General features: G+C 40.3%; 1 protein-coding gene across 3 annotated transcripts in view; it reads right to left on the bottom strand.

Moving 5' to 3' along the window:
* Nucleotides 1–17,698, bottom strand: part of LOC131928450 (ETS translocation variant 1) — a 59,511-nt gene that overhangs the window by 36,526 nt on the left and 5,287 nt on the right. For 2 of the 3 annotated variants that reach the window (XM_059284504.1, XM_059284503.1), the window contains exons 2-3: nt 6,558–6,649; nt 1,831–1,878 (exon numbers count right to left, since the gene is read on the bottom strand). In XM_059284504.1, coding sequence (XP_059140487.1) covers nt 1,831–1,878; nt 6,558–6,615 — 106 coding nt within the window. In that variant the 5' untranslated portion in view covers nt 6,616–6,649. Of the gene's footprint in view, nt 1–1,830; nt 1,879–4,616; nt 4,784–6,557; nt 6,650–17,698 lie in introns of those variants that run through there. The other variant, XM_059284505.1, reaches the window with a different exon arrangement.

Here is a 17,698-nt window from a genome sequence, read left to right as displayed (position 1 = left end):
TGTGGGTGCCGGGGTGTGGGTGCCGGGGTGTGGGTGCTGGAGTGAGGGTGCCGGGGTGAGGGTGCCTGGGTGTGGGTGCCGGGGTGTGGGTGCCGGGGTGAGGGTGCCGGGGTGTGGGTGCCGGGGTGAGGGTGCCTGGGTGAGGGTGCCGGGGTGTGGGTGCCGGGGTGGGGGTGTGGGTGCCGGGGTGAGGGTGAGGGTGCCGGGGTGTGGGTGCCGGGGTGAGGGTGCCGGGGTGTGGGTGCCGGGGTGAGGGTGCCGGGGTGTGGGTGCCGGGGTGAGGGTGCCGGGGTGAGGGTGCCGGGGTGAGGGTGCCGGGGTGAGGGTGCCGGGGTGTGGGTGCCGGGGTGTGGGTGCCGGGGTGTGGGTGCCGGGGTGTGGGTGAGGGTGCCGGGGTGTGGGTGCCGGGGTGTGGGTGCCGGGGTGAGGGTGCCGGGGTGAGGGTGCCGGAGTGTGGGTGTGGGTGCCGGGGTGTGGGTGCCGGGGTGAGGGTGCCGGGGTGAGGGTGCCGGAGTGAGGGTGCCGGGGTGTGGGTGCCGGGGTGTGGGTGCCGGGCTGAGGGTGCCGGGGTGAGGGTGCCGGGGTGTGGGTGCCAGAGATTGTATCGGATGTGCTACAAGTTTAAAATTGTTGGCCTTCAACAAAAATATCTTTGAGCTGCCCCAGTTTAAATAGGTACCCAGCATAGAACGGAGATCAGAGCTCATACTCTATGTATAACGGACGGTTGCTGGACGCATGATGGACGGTTGCTGGACGCATGATGGACGGTTGCTGGACGCATGATGGACGGTTGCTGGACGCATGATGGACACATTTGTTGACCAACACGGACACAGCTTGACCTAAACCTTGACCAACTTGGAGGGTCTAATTTACATTTACCAATGTAAATAAGGATAGGGGGTTATCCCCCCCCCCTACCATCGTAGTCCGTTCATTTGTTTTAATTAGTGAATTGTAATGAGCGTCTATTAATTTTGAGTGATGACGATACCGTACTATGCCAGAGCTGGGTTTGTGTGGGGTGGGGGGAGTGGGGGTGGAGATACCTGACTGGGGGTGGGGTTTGACGCCGACCCACTCATTTATTCAGCAGTTTTTAGGCAACCCAAAGTTTTCCCAACTCAATCACACGATCTCATTTTGTCCTGAGCCATTTTTTCAAGCACAATTAGCGCAGCAAGATCAATTCTCTCAGTGTTATCGTTCCTCCCCGCCCCACCCCACGAAAACCCTCCACAATACCCTCCCCCAACGCCCTCCCCTCCCACTACAACCTCATTGGGTCTACTTTGATTGGATGTTTACATTTAAAAAAAAACGAATCAAAACTAATTACATGTGGCTAATTAATTAATATGCTAATCAACGATGTAAAAAGCAAGGACACAGAATAAAAAGATAATTCCCTGTGCGGCAAGACAACAGAGGAAGTAGAGTTTACTTGTATCTTTTACCGAGGCGTAAGTTGGATGTGATGGTTAGCAGTGTTTCTTCCAGACTTTTTTCTCCGGGGGGGGGGGGGGGGGGTTTGGCACTTGAAATTTTCGGGGGGGGGGGGGGAACTGTGAAAAGTATATATTTTCTATATAAATTTCATTTCGTTCGGGGGGCGGTAGACTTTCTTCCGAAGAGATGCCTGGAAGAAGCTCTGATGGTTAGTAGCATGTCTTTACACCCCCCCCCAACTCGAGCCAGGTACAAGTTAATGCTGAGTGGACTCAGGAGCTAAATCACAGGGTAGGGTCACGTGGTGACCAATGGTGACATGATGCCACTGAAGATCACATGACCGTCAGTCCAGTCACGTGACTGACATGTACTCACCTTCTGCTAGCCACGTCTCCTGCATCTGGCTCAAATCTTTGAAGAGTTCTGGGGAGGAAAAACACATTTCTCATTCAAGATGGCGGGTGCAATTGTCTAGATGTGAACGTAAAGGATTTTAAAATGTGCATACGGAATCTTCTAAGCCAGGTAAAAAGTCAGCATTGTCCACCTCCGTGACGTCACTGGTTAGGATTAAGATGGTGCTGCCGTTTGCTATAACCACTTCCTGAATGGGACAAATTCCCAGATGGTCCAGGTGCACAAACGTTGGTTAGGGCCAAGGTTACATGTTTGGGCCAAGGTTACATGTTTGGGCAAAGGTTACAGCCTATAACTGTGCCCCCCACCCCCCCCCCCAGGCTCCGCGCCCCGCCCCCATGTATCCGAGCCCTAAAGAAAAAAAAATCTCTCTGAAAGACAACATCCTTATGAGTTCCCCCCTCCCTGAAAGACAACATCCTTATGAGTTCCCCCCTCCCTGAAAGACAACATCCTTATGAGTTCCCCCCTCCCTGAAAGACAACATCCTTATGAGTTCCCCCCTCCCTGAAAGACAACATCCTTATGAGTTCCCCCCTCCAACAAATGAGAAATGCCTTTCCCAGCATGCCTCATACAAAATGGATGACGCGAAAATTGCCGTTGATCCACGCGACGAACGATGTTGGGGAGGGGTGGGGATGGGGGAGCTAGCACGTGCAGACAAGTCACTTTTCAGCAGACGACAGTTACCGCGGTTCATCATTAGTCTGTTTTTCTTCTATTAATAGAATTAGCGGGGGGGGGGGGCGTGGAGTGCACGGAATATGTGACACGGGGGAGCTGACGGGGGGGGGGGGGGGGAGGGGGTGGGGGGTGTACACGGGATGGACACAATTATTTAAACTCTTCGCCTAAACTCTGCCAAATCTAGTTCTAAACCTCAAACTATAATCCAAAATCTAGTCCTGATGCTAGACACAATACATGGACCGTTCATTAATTTACCACACACTGGCTCTCAAACTTTGACTTAATTTAGAAATCAAGTAAAGATTGTTTACGAATTACTCTATTTTTTTACAAGCTTTTATTTAACTCACTTCTTCTGTCGTCAGTATGTTGTCACTCTGTCTGTCTGTCTAGATCGAAACGCCCGTGTGAAATTGCAGGCACTTCAAACTGACAGATACGGTTCGTAGTTGGTACGTGGGTCAAGACATGAAGACAACGCAACATGACATTCAATTTGACTTAATTTGTTGCCTAATTAATTTTGTATGAATTAATTAAATTTTTGACCAATTTAGTAGGCATTTCTACTCCACACGCGTCATCACGTTCAATAGGCGCGCAATGTTTTTAGTCATGTAACTCTATTGTAAATAAAAACATGTAAAGTAGGCTACTAAAAAAAAAAAAAAAAAAAACTTTTATTACAAACTTTTATGTAATAATGCACTAAAAAGGAGAAAATAAATTATACACTACTATTTAAATAACTGTAAAGAAAAGCGTGGGTTTTTTCCTAAATATTAGTAAAGGTATCCAATATATATATATTTATTTAAATAGTAGTGTATAATTTATTTTCTCCTTTTTAGTGCATTATTACGTAAAAGCTTGTTATTAAAACGTTTTTTATGAAATTTTTATAAATTCTAAGAAATGGTTTTTTTAAATAGACTTCACTTTGGCTATACCTTTTTGACTTTCTCGTACTCGTACACGAAGTAGAAAATATCATAATCGTGGAATAAATCAACGTTTTACAACTCCATGAATCGAGAAATCTTAGTTTTACAATTATGTATGTATGTTTGTATGTCTGTGTTTGTGTGTCTGTGAACACGATAACTTGGGTACCGTTTCAGTTTTGTTGACGAAATTTCTTATATAAAATATGAAATTTGTAGTTGCGTATCAAATTTTGAGCGCTTTCCTGTAACCAGAAGTGGTATTTTCTCTATTTTCGGTTTCTAAAAAGCGAATAACTTGAGTACCGTTTAAGTTAGGTGGACGAAATTTAATATAAAGCAAATGTCAAACAAAATGTTTACAATAGTGCGGAATATTATTAGTACTTTTAAATTCACATGCATTTTTTTAGAAATCAGAAATCGCGTAAAGTACTACTTCCGGTCAACGGAAATTACTCAAAATTGGCAAGAAGGCAGAAATTTAGATCTTTTAATAACATGTGAAATTTCATTTATCTATCTGATACAGTACTCGAGTTATAGGCTTTTGAAAAATTGAAAGTCGAATAAGTTCCACTTCCGGTTACCGGAAATCGCTGAAAAGTTTATACAGAACAACAAATTCGATTTAACACTTGTATTTGCAATTTCATCAACATAGCTGTAACAGTACTCAAGTTATCGTGTTCACAGACACAGACACACACACAGACATACGGACAAGATTGCAAAACTATGTTTTTCCGACTCAGGGAGGTGTAAAACGTCCAGATTTGCAAAAATCTCGATTTTTTTTTTCGCACGATAACAATACTTTCTCTATACTTCGTAAACGAGAAAGTAAAAAAGCTATAATAATTTCCTTTTTTTTTTTTTGTTTTATCAATGAGAATGTAAATAACGAGGTCATGTGGTTTTTAAAAAAAAAAATTATTTGAAAACTTTATCGGCAAAGTTTTGAGCACATATTACTACAAAGCGTCACTTTGAGAAGATGAAACGCGGCGGCATTAGCACCAACAGCATGACGAATCAGTCATTGGTATAACACCTGTCTCAGGTAAATCATATTTGATTAAAAAAATAAGAAGCGAATGAACGAACCTAGGAAAAACATTTCAACAGCCGAGCTCAATAGCAACATGATGGCTCAACACCAGTTTTATGGTTCAACATCAGTGTAAAGGTTTAACATCAGTTTGGTGGTTTAACACCAGTTTGATGGTTCAACATCAGTTTGGTGGTTTAAAATCAGTTTGGTGGTCTGCTAATCCTGCCGATGCCACAGACTGTCCAGTCCAAGATATGACAGGTTTATTTGATTGGCACCAGAATTCCATGGCCCACTTGATTGACGGATTCAAAATAAAAACAATTTTTTTTCTGCGGCCTACATTTCAACGTTTACCTGCCTAGGGTGGGGCCTACTAACTGAGCCGCGGTTAAACTATATAATGCGTCCCAGTTTATAAAGTAATGGGCTCCACTTCGAAATATAAATGGCCCCAGTTACAAAATTATGGGCCCCAGTTAAAAAAAATAAAATTGATAGAACCTTATGGTCAGTGGTGTACCAACCCTCTGGTCAGTGGTGTACCAACCCTCTAGTCAGTGGTGTACCAACCCTCTGGTCAGTGTGTACCAACCCTCTGGTCAGTGTGTACCAACCCTCTGGTCAGTGGTGTACCAACCCTCTGGTCAGTGGTGTACCAACCCTCTGGTCAGTGGTGTACCAACCCTCTGGTCAGTGGTGTACCAACCCTCTGGTCAGTGGTGTACCAACCCTCTGGTCAGTGGTGTACCAACCCTCTGGTCAGTGGTGTACCAACCCTCTGGTCAGTGGTGTACCAACCCTCTAGTCAGTGGTGTACCAACCCTCTGGTCATTGGTGTACCAACCCTCTAGTCAGTGGTGTACCAACCCTCTGGTCAGTGGTGTACCAACCCTCTAGTCAGTGGTGTACCAACCCTCTAGTCAGTGGTGTACCAACCCTCTAGTCAGTGGTGTACCAACCCTCTAGTCAGTGGTGTACCAACCCTCTGGTCAGTGGTGTACCAACCCTCTAGTCAGTGTTGTACCAACCCTCTAGTCAGTGGTGTACCAACCCTCTGGTCAGTGGTGTACCAACCCTCTGGTCAGTGGTGTACCAACCCTCTAGTCAGTGGTGTACCAACCCTCTAGTCAGTGGTGTACCAACCCTCTAGTCAGTGGTGTACCAACCCTCTAGTCAGTGGTGTACCAATCCTATGGTCAGTCGTGTACCAACCCTCTGGTCAGTGGTGTACCAACCCTCTAGTCAGTGGTGTACCAACCCTCTGGTCAGTGGTGTACCAACCCTCTAGTCAGTGGTGTACCAACCCTGTGGTCAGTGGTGTACCAACCCTCTAGTCAGTGGTGTACCAACCCTCTAGTCAGTGGTGTACCAACCCTCTGGTCAGTGGTGTACCAACCCTCTAGTCAGTGGTGTACCAACCCTGTGGTCAGTGGTGTACCAACCCTCTAGTCATTGGTGTACCAATCCTCTGGTCAGTGGTGTACCAACCCTCTAGTCAGTGGTGTACCAACCCTCTAGTCAGTGGTGTACCAACCCTCTAGTCATTGGTGTACCAATCCTCTGGTCAGTGGTGTACCAACCCTCTAGTCAGTGGTGTACCAACCCTCTGGCCAGTGGTGTACCAACCCTCTAGCCAGTGGTGTACCAACCCTCTAGTCAGTGGTGTACCAACCCTCTGGTCAGTGGTGTACCAACCCTCTGGTCAGTGGTGTACCAACCCTGTGGTCAGTGGTGTACCAACCCTGTGGTCAGTGGTGTACCAACCCTGTGGTCAGTGTGTACTCACCCTCTGGTCAGTGGTGTACCAACCCTCTGGTCAGTGGTGTACCAACCCTCTAGTCAGTGGTGTACCCACCCTCTTGTCAGTAGTGTACCAACCCTCTGGTCAGTGGTGTACCAACCCTCTAGTCAGTGGTGTACCCACCCTCTAGTCAGTAGTGTACCAACCCTCTGGTCAATGTGTACTCACCCTCTGGTCAGTGTGTACTCACCCTCTGATTCCTGTAGAGAAAGTCGTGAGTCTGTGTGCGGGTCGGTCACTGCTCTCATCTCCACATACCTGGCTGACACGTCACGTGACGACCTGGGGAAGTCAGGAACACGTCATCAACACGTCATGAGGGGCAGATTTAGCCGGTCTAACCAGATTTAGCCGGTCTAACCAGGTTTAGCCGGTCTAACCAGATTTAGCCGGTCTAACCAGATTTAGCCGGTCTAACCAGGTTTAGCCGGTCTAACCAGGTTTAGCCGGTCTAACCAGATTTAGCCGGTCTAACCAGATTTAGCCGGTCTAACCAGATTTAGCCGGTCTAACCAGGTTTAGCCGGTCTAACCAGGTTTAGCCGGTCTAACCAGGTTTAGCCGGTCTAACCAGATTTAGCCGGTCTAACCAGGTTTAGCCGGTCTAACCAGATTTAGCCGGTCTAACCAGGTTTAGCCGGTATAACCAGATTTAGCCGATCTAACCAGATTTAGCCGGTCTAACCAGGTTTAGCCGGTCTAACCAGATTTAGCCGGTCTAACCAGATTTAGCCGGTCTAACCAGATTTAGCCGGTCTAACCATGTTTAGCCAGTCTTAAGTTGGAGCAGTGTTAGCCAGAAATATTTAGGCTGCTTATCTAGACAAGTCCACGAGTGACGTTACAAACTGTACTAAATCTACTTCACCTGCTGCATGCTGCTACACTAAGAACGTGCAGTCCTCTAACGGCTGATGGTTAAAGCACAACTTTGATGTTGGATGATTGATAGACCTACAATCTTTGGACAACCAACTATCTTAGCCAGGACAGAGCCTAGCCGGAACGGATGTTTAAAAACAACTGAAAACTGAAATTTTAACTTTTTAATTGGTGACTTTTGCCCACGTGACCAGTAAGGATGACTGAGACGAGGGTTGGTACCAAACGACATGCGTGACGTCACTGGACCTTTGTCCTCGCGGGTTGTGTCCCCTAGGCAAGGGAGACGACCCGGAACAAATGAATTCAAAATTCCGGGGCTGATCTGGTTGTATTGATCTAGTCGCTCCGGCTTTAATTCGATTCAAAGGGTGCATTGGGGTAGGGGGGAGGTGGGTTGCTATCGCAGGAGGTGCATTGTTAGCCAAACTAGGGGACGGGGAAAGGTTGGGAGGGGGGGGGGGGGACTGAGGTTCTGAAGGCATACAGCATTGATTATATCTTACGGGGGGGGGGGGGGGGAAGATCAACTGAGGGGGGGGGGGCAGATCAACTAAGGGGGGGGGGGGCAGATCAACTAAGGGGGGGGGCGGAAGATCATCACATTCTAAGATATATAAAATTCTTAGAATTTCCTAAACATTGCCAACTTTTTCAGCTCCATCAGTATATCATCGGTCACGTGATTTGTATTCATAGGTCAAACCGCGCAACAAAGCTAGGCTATCAAATGACCTTCGTCTATATGAGGTCACTTACCCGGTTATCAAATGACCTTCGTCTATTTGAGGTCACTTACTAGTTCATATGTTAATATGTTGTGCTTCAATTTTTTAATCAATCTAATTTATATCTTGGTTAAACATTCTAATGAGAATATGAAACTCAATATAAACAAATTATTCCGATAATTATTCTTGAAACAATACACCAAAATGTCGCAGCTAGAGGTGGAATTGAAGCTAATTTAATGATGGTGATATTTTTATATGGTGCTATTTTTATATGGTGCTATCTTTATAAGTTGATATTTTTATATGGTGCTATACTTATATGGTGCTATGTTTATATGGTGCTTATGTTTATATGGTGCTATTTTTATATGGTGCTATTTTTATATGGTGCTATTTTTATATGGTGCTATTTTATATGGTGCTATAATTATATGGTGCTATTTTTATATGGTGCTATTTTTATATGGTACTATTTTTATATGGTGATATTTTTATATGGTGCTATTTTTATAATGATATCTTTATACAGTGATATTTTTATACGGTGATATTTTTATATGATTTTTTTTTATATGGAAATATTTTTATATGGTGTTATTTTTATATGGAAATATTTTTATTGTGTTGGTATTTTTATAATGGTGATGTTTTTTAATTATGTTGGAATTTTTATAATGTTGGTATCTTTATAATGTTTATACCTTTCAGAATAAAAGTTAGAATACTAATTAACCACGGTATAATGAAGACTATAAGAGCAACCTATGTTTTACTTTTTCAAAAAGTTGACTTTTACAAGTTGCCTCCTCAGTTATTAGCGATAGTTTATTTTTAACCCTATCTGATCAAATATCAGTTATTAGAGATGGTTTATTTTTAACCTACCTGAATATTGTTAAGAATACATTTTAAAGAGTTTTTTCGTTTATCTACATGTAATTATAGTTTTTTTGTGTAATCAAAGGCTTGGGGAAATTAAAAGTTGAAATTCCAGAGGCAGTTATATCCCTTAATGTAGGTATAATTTTTAAGCGTACTTGTTAGGTTTTTTTTTACTTTCTCGTATATACAAAAAAAAATCGAGATTTTTGCAAATCTCGACGTTTTACACCTCACTGATACGGAAAAACATAACTTTGCAATCTTGTCCGTATGTGTGTGTGTGTGTGTGTGTGTAAGTGTGTAAACACAATAACTTGAGTACCGTTACAGCTAGGTTGATGAAATTCCATATATAAGTATTTTATCAAAATCGTAGATCCGTATCAACTTTTGAGCGATTTCCGTAAACCGGAAGTGGTGCTTTTTCTACTTTGAATTTTTCAAAAGCCTATAACTTGAGTACTATTTCAGATAGATAAATGAAATTTCACATGTAAGTAAAAGATCTAATTCTCTACATCCTGACAAATTTTGAGTAATTTCCGTTGATCGGAAGTAATAATTTACGCTATTTCCGATTTCTCAAAAAACGCATGTAAATTTATAAAGTACTAATAATATTGCGCACTATTACGAACATCTTTATTTGGCGTTAGCTTGGTGCGCAATTCTTTTTTTTCTATGATATTCTATTATATTTTTAAAAGTTTAAGTATTTAAAATGGATTAAAAATCATAACTATATCCCGAGTTCCCATCCCCTGTTGTTTTATATCAGAATATTCGAGAAAGTTTAGGGGAGATCACTCCCGGTTTATTATTAATTTCACACCTATTTGAAAACTGATTAGTATATATTTTAAAGGTATTTTTCTTTTATCAAAATTTTTTCTTTGTTTATTTTTGTGTGTAGTCAAAGAACGGGAGAAAATAAAAGTTTAAATTCCTGGAGCTGTTACGCTAAAAGCTAAAATTGAAGGGTAAATCGTTTCAATTTTTAACGCCTGTATGCCACTCAAATCTCAACGGCAAGACATTTCTGAGAATCTGGTATTAACCCAGGTGCACCAGAGCTATTTCCTCACCAAATACCAACTTTTTTCTCGCATCTTCTAAATCAATCACTTTTAAAATGTAGAGTAGGCCGCGGTCACTCTAGGTCAGTTTTCGGTCACTTCAAACTCGATTTTTGAAATGACTCAAATTTTCCCGGTAAAAAGAGAGTGAACAGCAAACTTTATCAAGAACTTACCTGCAAGTGTGTGAGTAACAAAGAACCCAAACATCACCCGGTTTGCTTTTATTGATAGAAGATTACAGAAAGTAAGGAACGCTGGACAGTGTATAGGCCCCTACAACCTTCTGTGAAAATGTCATTTATTTTTGTCTTTTGCTTATATCGTTTCATGGTGAGGAAATAGACGCCTGTTTTATAAAATATAATTTTAAAGGACTATAGTTAATGTTAAGGGTATTCAGAATTAGTGTTGTTGATTCGGGATATGGAGTAAATATTAAGGTTAGGGGTAGAATTAGTGTAAGAAAATAGTATAATAAATAATTTAAATGAAAGCGAATGTTAGAATTTTAACAGATTCGTGAGATAAGACTATGTGTTGCCTCCTCTGACATTCTCTGTAGACAACATAAGCATCGTGCTGTTGCTTATGTTGTCTATCCTCGACAGCAGTAAGCAACCATTGAGCAAACCGTTCATTTTTCAATCAGTTCATCTATCAAAATCTGGTTTATCTAGCTATAAATAGCTGACCTTCTCCGGTAACGAGATCACAAGGTTGTTGATCTATTAATAGACCAGAGCTAACAGACACGAATAACGTGGTGAAACTTTTTTTTTGCTGACTTGCGGAAAGGCTCATTGGTCTTAATTAAGGTGATCTTAATTAAGGTGATCTTAATTAAGGTGATATTATTTAAATTGATCTTAATTAACGTGATCTTAATTTAGGTGATCTAAATTAAAGCGATCTTATTAACATGTTGATTTCAATTTTCTCTCACAACTAGCTGGCTATTTGATGAATTATGTTCCCATGTGCCATTGCTCCCGTGTGTCAATGTTCCCATGTGCCAATGTTACCGTGTGCTAATGTTCCCATGTGCCAATGTTACCGTGTGCGAATGTTCCCGTGTGCTAATGTTCCCGTGTGCCAATGTTACCGTGTGCCAATGTTACCGTGTGCCAATGTTCTCGTGTGCCAATGTTCCCGTGTGCCAATGTTCCCGTATGCCAGAAGTAACCCTTGACCTTGGCTGTCCTTGAGACAGTTTTTGACTTTAGCCACATACACGAAACTTGATTGTGACAGGAGTTTAGTGATTGTCGAAGTTGGTTGAGATTAATAAGTTCAATCTATTTTTAGATACACCTGCATTCACGGAAATAGACTCTAAGAGACAAAGAATTAGAAAAAAAAACTAAGCTGAATGGCGATTTATTGCATCGTGTGTTGGACCTTTTAGGTATGTAGGTGGGCCTAGGTGGACTATATGAGACCTTGGTATCACCTAAACGTTCAAAAAAATTCTTATATAACACTACAGGGTAGCAACTCGGGATATAGACATGATCTTTAATCATTTTTTAAATTAATTAAAATTTAAACTTTTAAAAATAGAATTCAATTTCGTAGCAAAAGAATTACGAATCAAGTGAACAGCAAACAATCATTATTACTTTACAAATTCATATACGTTTGTTGAGAAATCGGAAATAGCGAAAAGTATTACTTCCGGTCACCGGAAATAATTTAAAATTTGACAGAAATCAGGGAATTAATTAGATCCTTTACTTATATAGTAAATTTCATCTATCTATCAAAAGTACTAAAGCTATAGGCTATCGACAAACCGAAAGTAGAATAAGTTCCATTTCCAGTTAACAAAAATCGCTGAAAAGTTGAAACTGAAATACACATTTGGTATAATACTAACATATGAAATTTTAACAACCTTGCTGTAACGGTACTCAAGTTATTGTGTTCACAGACACACACAGACACACACAAATACAGTGCCGGTGCCAGGTTATTTAGTGTCCTAGGCAAAACTTATTAAATGCGACCCCCCCCCAGAGGCGTAGCAACCCTTCCAGGCGCCCGGGGACATATGTCCCCCCGCCACGCCTCTGCCCCCCCCCCCCCCTCCGCAATTTTTTTCGTGCCCCCGTATTATCAGAGGCGAAGGCGACCCTTCCCGGCGCCGGGGACAAACTTTCGACTTGCACCCCCCCCCCCCCTCAATCTTTTGATTTGCACTCCCCCCCAAACTTTCAATTTGTTTTTCCAACCCATTTTGGCGCCCCCCCCCCTACGGAGAGCGCCCTAGGCGACCGCCTAGATCGCCTTATAGGTAGCGCCGGCCCTGCACACATACAAAGATGATTGCAAAACTGTTTTTTTCGAGTCAGGAGGTCTAAAAAATATGCACAATTACAATACTTCCTCTATACTCCACATTCCATACAGTAAATATACGCCTTATGTTGTAGCTAGCACAAGACGTCAATTCAGAAACGTTTGTGTATTACGTCAAATTATGTAAAGTGTGTCCTAGCTAGCCTCAGGTTATGTAAAGTGTGTCCTAAGTTTGTGTCAGATTATGTGAAGTGTGTCCTAAGTTTGTGTCAGATTATGTGAAGTGTGTCCTAAGTTTGTGTCAGATTATGTGAAGTGTGTCCTAAGTTTGTGTCAGATTATGTGAAGTGTGTCCTAAGTTTGTGTCAGATTATGTGAAGTGTGTCCTAAGTTTGTGTCAGATTATGTGAAGTGTGTCCTAAGTTTGTGTCAGATTATGTAAAGTGTGTCCTAAGTTTGTGTCAGATTATGTAAAGTGTGTCCTAAGTTTGTGTCAGATTATGTGAAGTGTGTGCTAGGTTTGTTTTGATTATGTGAAGTGTGTCCTAAGTTTGTGTCAGATTATGTGAAGTGTGTCCTAGGTTTGTGTTAGATTATGTGAAGTGTGTCCTAGGTTTGTTTTAGATTATGTGAAGTGTGTCCTAGCTACCGTCAGATTATGTGAAGTGTGTCCTAAGTTTGTGTCAGATTATGTGAAGTGTGTCCTAAGTTTGTGTCAGATTATGTGAAGTGTGTCCTAAGTTTGTGTCAGATTATGTGAAGTGTGTCCTAGCTAGCGTCAGATTATGTGAAGTGTGTCCTAAGTTTGTGTCAGATTATGTGAAGTGTGTCCTAGGTTTGTGTCAGATTATGTGAAGTGTGTCCTAAGTTTGTGTCAGATTATGTGAAGTGTGTCCTAGCTACCGTCAGATTATGTGAAGTGTGTCCTAAGTTTGTGTCAGATTATGTGAAGTGTGTCCTAGGTTTGTGTCAGATTATGTGAAGTGTGTCCTAAGTTTGTGTTAGATTATGTGAAGTGTGTCCTAGCTACCGTCAGATTATGTGAAGTGTGTCCTAAGTTTGTGTCAGATTATGTGAAGTGTGTCCTAGGTTTGTGTCAGATTATGTGAAGTGTGTCCTAAGTTTGTGTCAGATTATGTGAAGTGTGTCCTAAGTTTGTGTCAAATTATGTGAAGTGTGTCCTAAGTTTGTGTCAGATTATGTGAAGTGTGTCCTAAGTTTGTGTCAGATTATGTGAAGTGTGTCCTAAGTTTGTGTTAGATTATGTGTCGTGTGTCTTATGCTATTCTAGTTTCTGATACTGACGAGTGTGTCACAAGCTACTGTAAGATTTTCTTATCGTCTGCTAGTTTTACAAGGCTAATATTTTTTAATGCAATACTTTATAACAATGAAATACTTTTATAAATTATGATGATTACGTTTTTCTAATAAGCTAATGATTTTATTCTGATATATGTTTGATAAAATTGATTACGTCAAATTATGTAAAGTGTGTCCAAGCTAGCCTCAGATTATGTCAAGTGTGTCCTAAGTTTGTGTCAGATTATGTAAAGTGTGTCCTAAGTTTGCGTCAGATTATGTGAAGTGTGTGCTAGGTTTGTTTTAGATTATGTGAAGTGTGTCCTAAGTTTGTGTCAGATTATGTGAAGTGTGTCCTAGCTACCGTCAGATTATGTGAAGTGTGTCCTAAGTTTGTGTCAGATTATGTGAAGTGTGTCCTCAGTTTGTGTCAGATTATGTGAAGTGTGTCCTAAGTTTGTGTCAGATTATGTGAAGTGTGTCCTAGCTACCGTCAGATTATGTGAAGTGTGTCCTAAGTTTGTGTCAGATTATGTGAAGTGTGTCCTCAGTTTGTGTCAGATTATGTGAAGTGTGTCCTAAGTTTGTGTCAGATTATGTGAAGTGTGTCCTCAGTTTGTGTCAGATTATGTGTAGTGTGTCCTAAGTTTGTGTCAGATTATGTGAAGTGTGTCCTAAGTTTGTGTCAGATTATGTGAAGTGTGTCCTAAGTTTGTGTCAGATTATGTGAAGTGTGTCCTAGCTACCGTCAGATTATGTGAAGTGTGTCCTAGCTACCGTCAGATTATGTGAAGTGTGTCCTAAGTTTGTGTCAAATTATGTGAAGTGTGTCCTAAGTTTGTGTCAGATTATGTGAAGTGTGTCCTAAGTTTGTGTCAGATTATGTGAAGTGTGTCCTAAGTTTGTGTCAGATTATGTGAAGTGTGTCCTAAGTTTGTGTCAGATTATGTGAAGCGTGTCCTCAGTTTGTGTCAGATTATGTGAAGTGTGTCCTAAGTTTGTGTCAGATTATGTGAAGTGTGTCCTCAGTTTGTGTCAGATTATGTGAAGTGTGTCCTAAGTTTGTGTCAGATTATGTGAAGCGTGTCCTCAGTTTGTGTCAGATTATGTGAAGTGTGTCTTAAGTTTGTGTCAGATTATGTGAAGTGTGTCCTCAGTTTGTGTCAGATTATGTGAAGTGTGTCCTAGGTTTGTGTTAGATTATGTGAAGTGTGTCCTAGGTTTGTTTTAGATTATGTGAAGTGTGTCCTAGCTACCGTCAGATTATGTGAAGTGTGTCCTAAGTTTGTGTCAGATTATGTGAAGTGTGTCCTAAGTTTGTGTCAGATTATGTGAAGTGTGTCCTAAGTTTGTGTCAGATTATGTGAAGTGTGTCCTAGGTTTGTGTTAGATTATGTGAAGTGTGTCCTAGCTACCGTCAGATTATGTGAAGTGTGTCCTAAGTTTGTGTCAGATTATGTGAAGTGTGTCCTAAGTTTGTTTCAGATTATGTGAAGTGTGTCCTAAGTTTGTGTCAAATTATGTGAAGTGTGTCCTAAGTTTGTGTCAGATTATGTGAAGTGTGTCCTAAGTTTGTGTCAGATTATGTGAAGTGTGTCCTAAGTTTGTGTCAGATTATGTGAAGCGTGTCCTCAGTTTGTGTCAGATTATGTGAAGTGTGTCCTAAGTTTGTGTCAGATTATGTGAAGTGTGTCCTTAGTTTGTGTCAGATTATGTGAAGTGTGTCCTAAGTTTGTGTCAGATTATGTGAAGCGTGTCCTCAGTTTGTGTCAGATTATGTGAAGTGTGTTTTAAGTTTGTGTCAGATTATGTGAAGTGTGTCCTCAGTTTGTGTCAGATTATGTGAAGTGTGTCCTAGGTTTGTGTTAGATTATGTGAAGTGTGTCCTAGGTTTGTTTTAGATTATGTGAAGTGTGTCCTAGCTACCGTCAGATTATGTGAAGTGTGTCCTAAGTTTGTGTCAGATTATGTGAAGTGTGTCCTAAGTTTGTGTCAGATTATGTGAAGTGTGTCCTAGGTTTGTGTTAGATTATGTGAAGTGTGTCCTAGCTACCGTCAGATTATGTGAAGTGTGTCCTAAGTTTGTGTCAGATTATGTGAAGTGTGTCCTAAGTTTGTGTCAGATTATGTGAAGTGTGTCCTAAGTTTGTGTCAAATTATGTGAAGTGTGTCCGAAGTTTGTGTCAGATTATGTGAAGTGTGTCTTAAGTTTGTGTCATATTATGTGAAGTGTGTCCTAAGTTTGTGTCATATTTTGTGAAGTGTGTCCTAAGTTTGTGTCAGATTATGTGAAGTGTGTCCTAGCTACCGTCAGATTATGTGAAGTGTGTCCTAAGTTTGTGTCAGATTATGTGAAGTGTGTCCTAGGTTTGTGTCAGATTATGTGAAGTGTGTCCTAAGTTTGTGTCAGATTATGTGAAGTGTGTCCTAAGTTTGTGTCAAATTATGTGAAGTGTGTCCTAAGTTTGTGTCAGATTATGTGAAGTGTGTCCTAAGTTTGTGTTAAATTATGTGAAGTGTGTCCTAAGTTTGTGTCAGATTATGTGAAGTGTGTCCTAAGTTTGTGTCAGATTATGTGAAGTGTGTCCTAAGTTTGTGTCAGATTATGTGAAGTGTGTCCTAAGTTTGTGTCAGATTATGTGAAGTGTGTCCTAAGTTTGTGTCAGATTATGTGAAGTGTGTCCTAAGTTTGTGTCAGATTATGTGAAGTGTGTCCTAAGTTTGTGTCAGATTATGTGAAGTGTGTCCTAAGTTTGTGTCAGATTATGTGAAGTGTGTCCTAATTTTGTGTAAGATTATGTGAAGTGTGTCCTAAGTTTGTGTCAAATTATGTGAAGTGTGTCTAGGTTTGTGTTAGATTATGTGTCGTGTGTCTTATGCTTTTCTAGTTTCTGATACTGACGAGTGTGTCACAAGCTACTGTAAGATTTTCTTATCGTCTGCTAGTTTTACAAGGCTGATATTTTTTAATGCAATACTTTATAACAATGAAATACTTTTATAAATTATGATGATTACGTTTTTCTAATAAGCTAATGATTTTATTCTGATATATGTTTGATAAAATTGATATTTGTACAATGATGATTTACTTACTCCTATGTAGCTCATATTCTATTGTGTTGATATATATATATATATATATATATATATATATATATATATATATATATATATATATATAAAGTGGTTATTATAATGTTTTTATAAAGTTAATATTGATATTAAGACTTTAATGTCGATAGTTTTCAAAATGTTTACAGTTTTGAGATATAATATTTCTATTTTAATATTAGAGATTAATTTTTTATAAAGTTGATGCTTTATCATAATGTTCTAATCTATAGCATTGAGGTTTTTTTATAAGGGTACTATATTTTTAGAATTTTGATATTTTAAAATTTTGATATTTTAAAATTTTTAAATTTTTATAATCTTATACTTCTTGAATATAAATTTATTTAAAAAAAAGCGAAAACAAAAGGAAAAACGTCAAACTTGTATATAATTAGGCACTAAAAGAAGAAAAGAAATCAATTTCTTTAAATATATGATAATGTAACACCATTAAAATAACTAAACAGAACTAGGTGGGTTGATAATGTTACTAACACATAATACTTCGACACACGTTTTCTTTATAGTCAGTGAAATAGTGGCCTTGTTACATATATAGGGAAAACCTTTTATCTATTGATTGTATTATTACATAATTTGTTAAATGAACGATGACAAAGTGTATGTAATAAGAAATATTAATCAATTAAAAATAAAAGTAATTAAACAATTAAGACAAATTTAATGTTACATTGTATTGCTATCGGGTTTTGACCTACATGTCAAGTGAAAAGAAATCGGTCCAGAAGTTTAGACCCACGACCCACAAGTCTGCTAGCAAGTTTAGACCCACGACCCAGAAGTTTAGACCCACGACACCATTTTACACTGACACCATTTTATACTGACACCATTTTACGCTGACACCATTTTACACTGACACCATTTTACACCGACACCATCTTACACTGACACCATTTTACACCGACACCATCTTACACTGACACCATTTTACACTGACACCATTTTACACTGACACCAATCTTACTCGCTGACGTTAGCTACTAGAATAAAGAGAATACCAACAGGTGTATTACA

This window comes from Physella acuta, unplaced genomic scaffold, assembly GCF_028476545.2.
Source record: "Physella acuta isolate Inbredline_101_S28 unplaced genomic scaffold, ASM2847654v3 ptg001504l, whole genome shotgun sequence".
Classification (NCBI taxonomy): domain Eukaryota; kingdom Metazoa; phylum Mollusca; class Gastropoda; family Physidae; genus Physella; species Physella acuta.
This window is presented reverse-complemented; position numbering and strand designations above follow the sequence as displayed.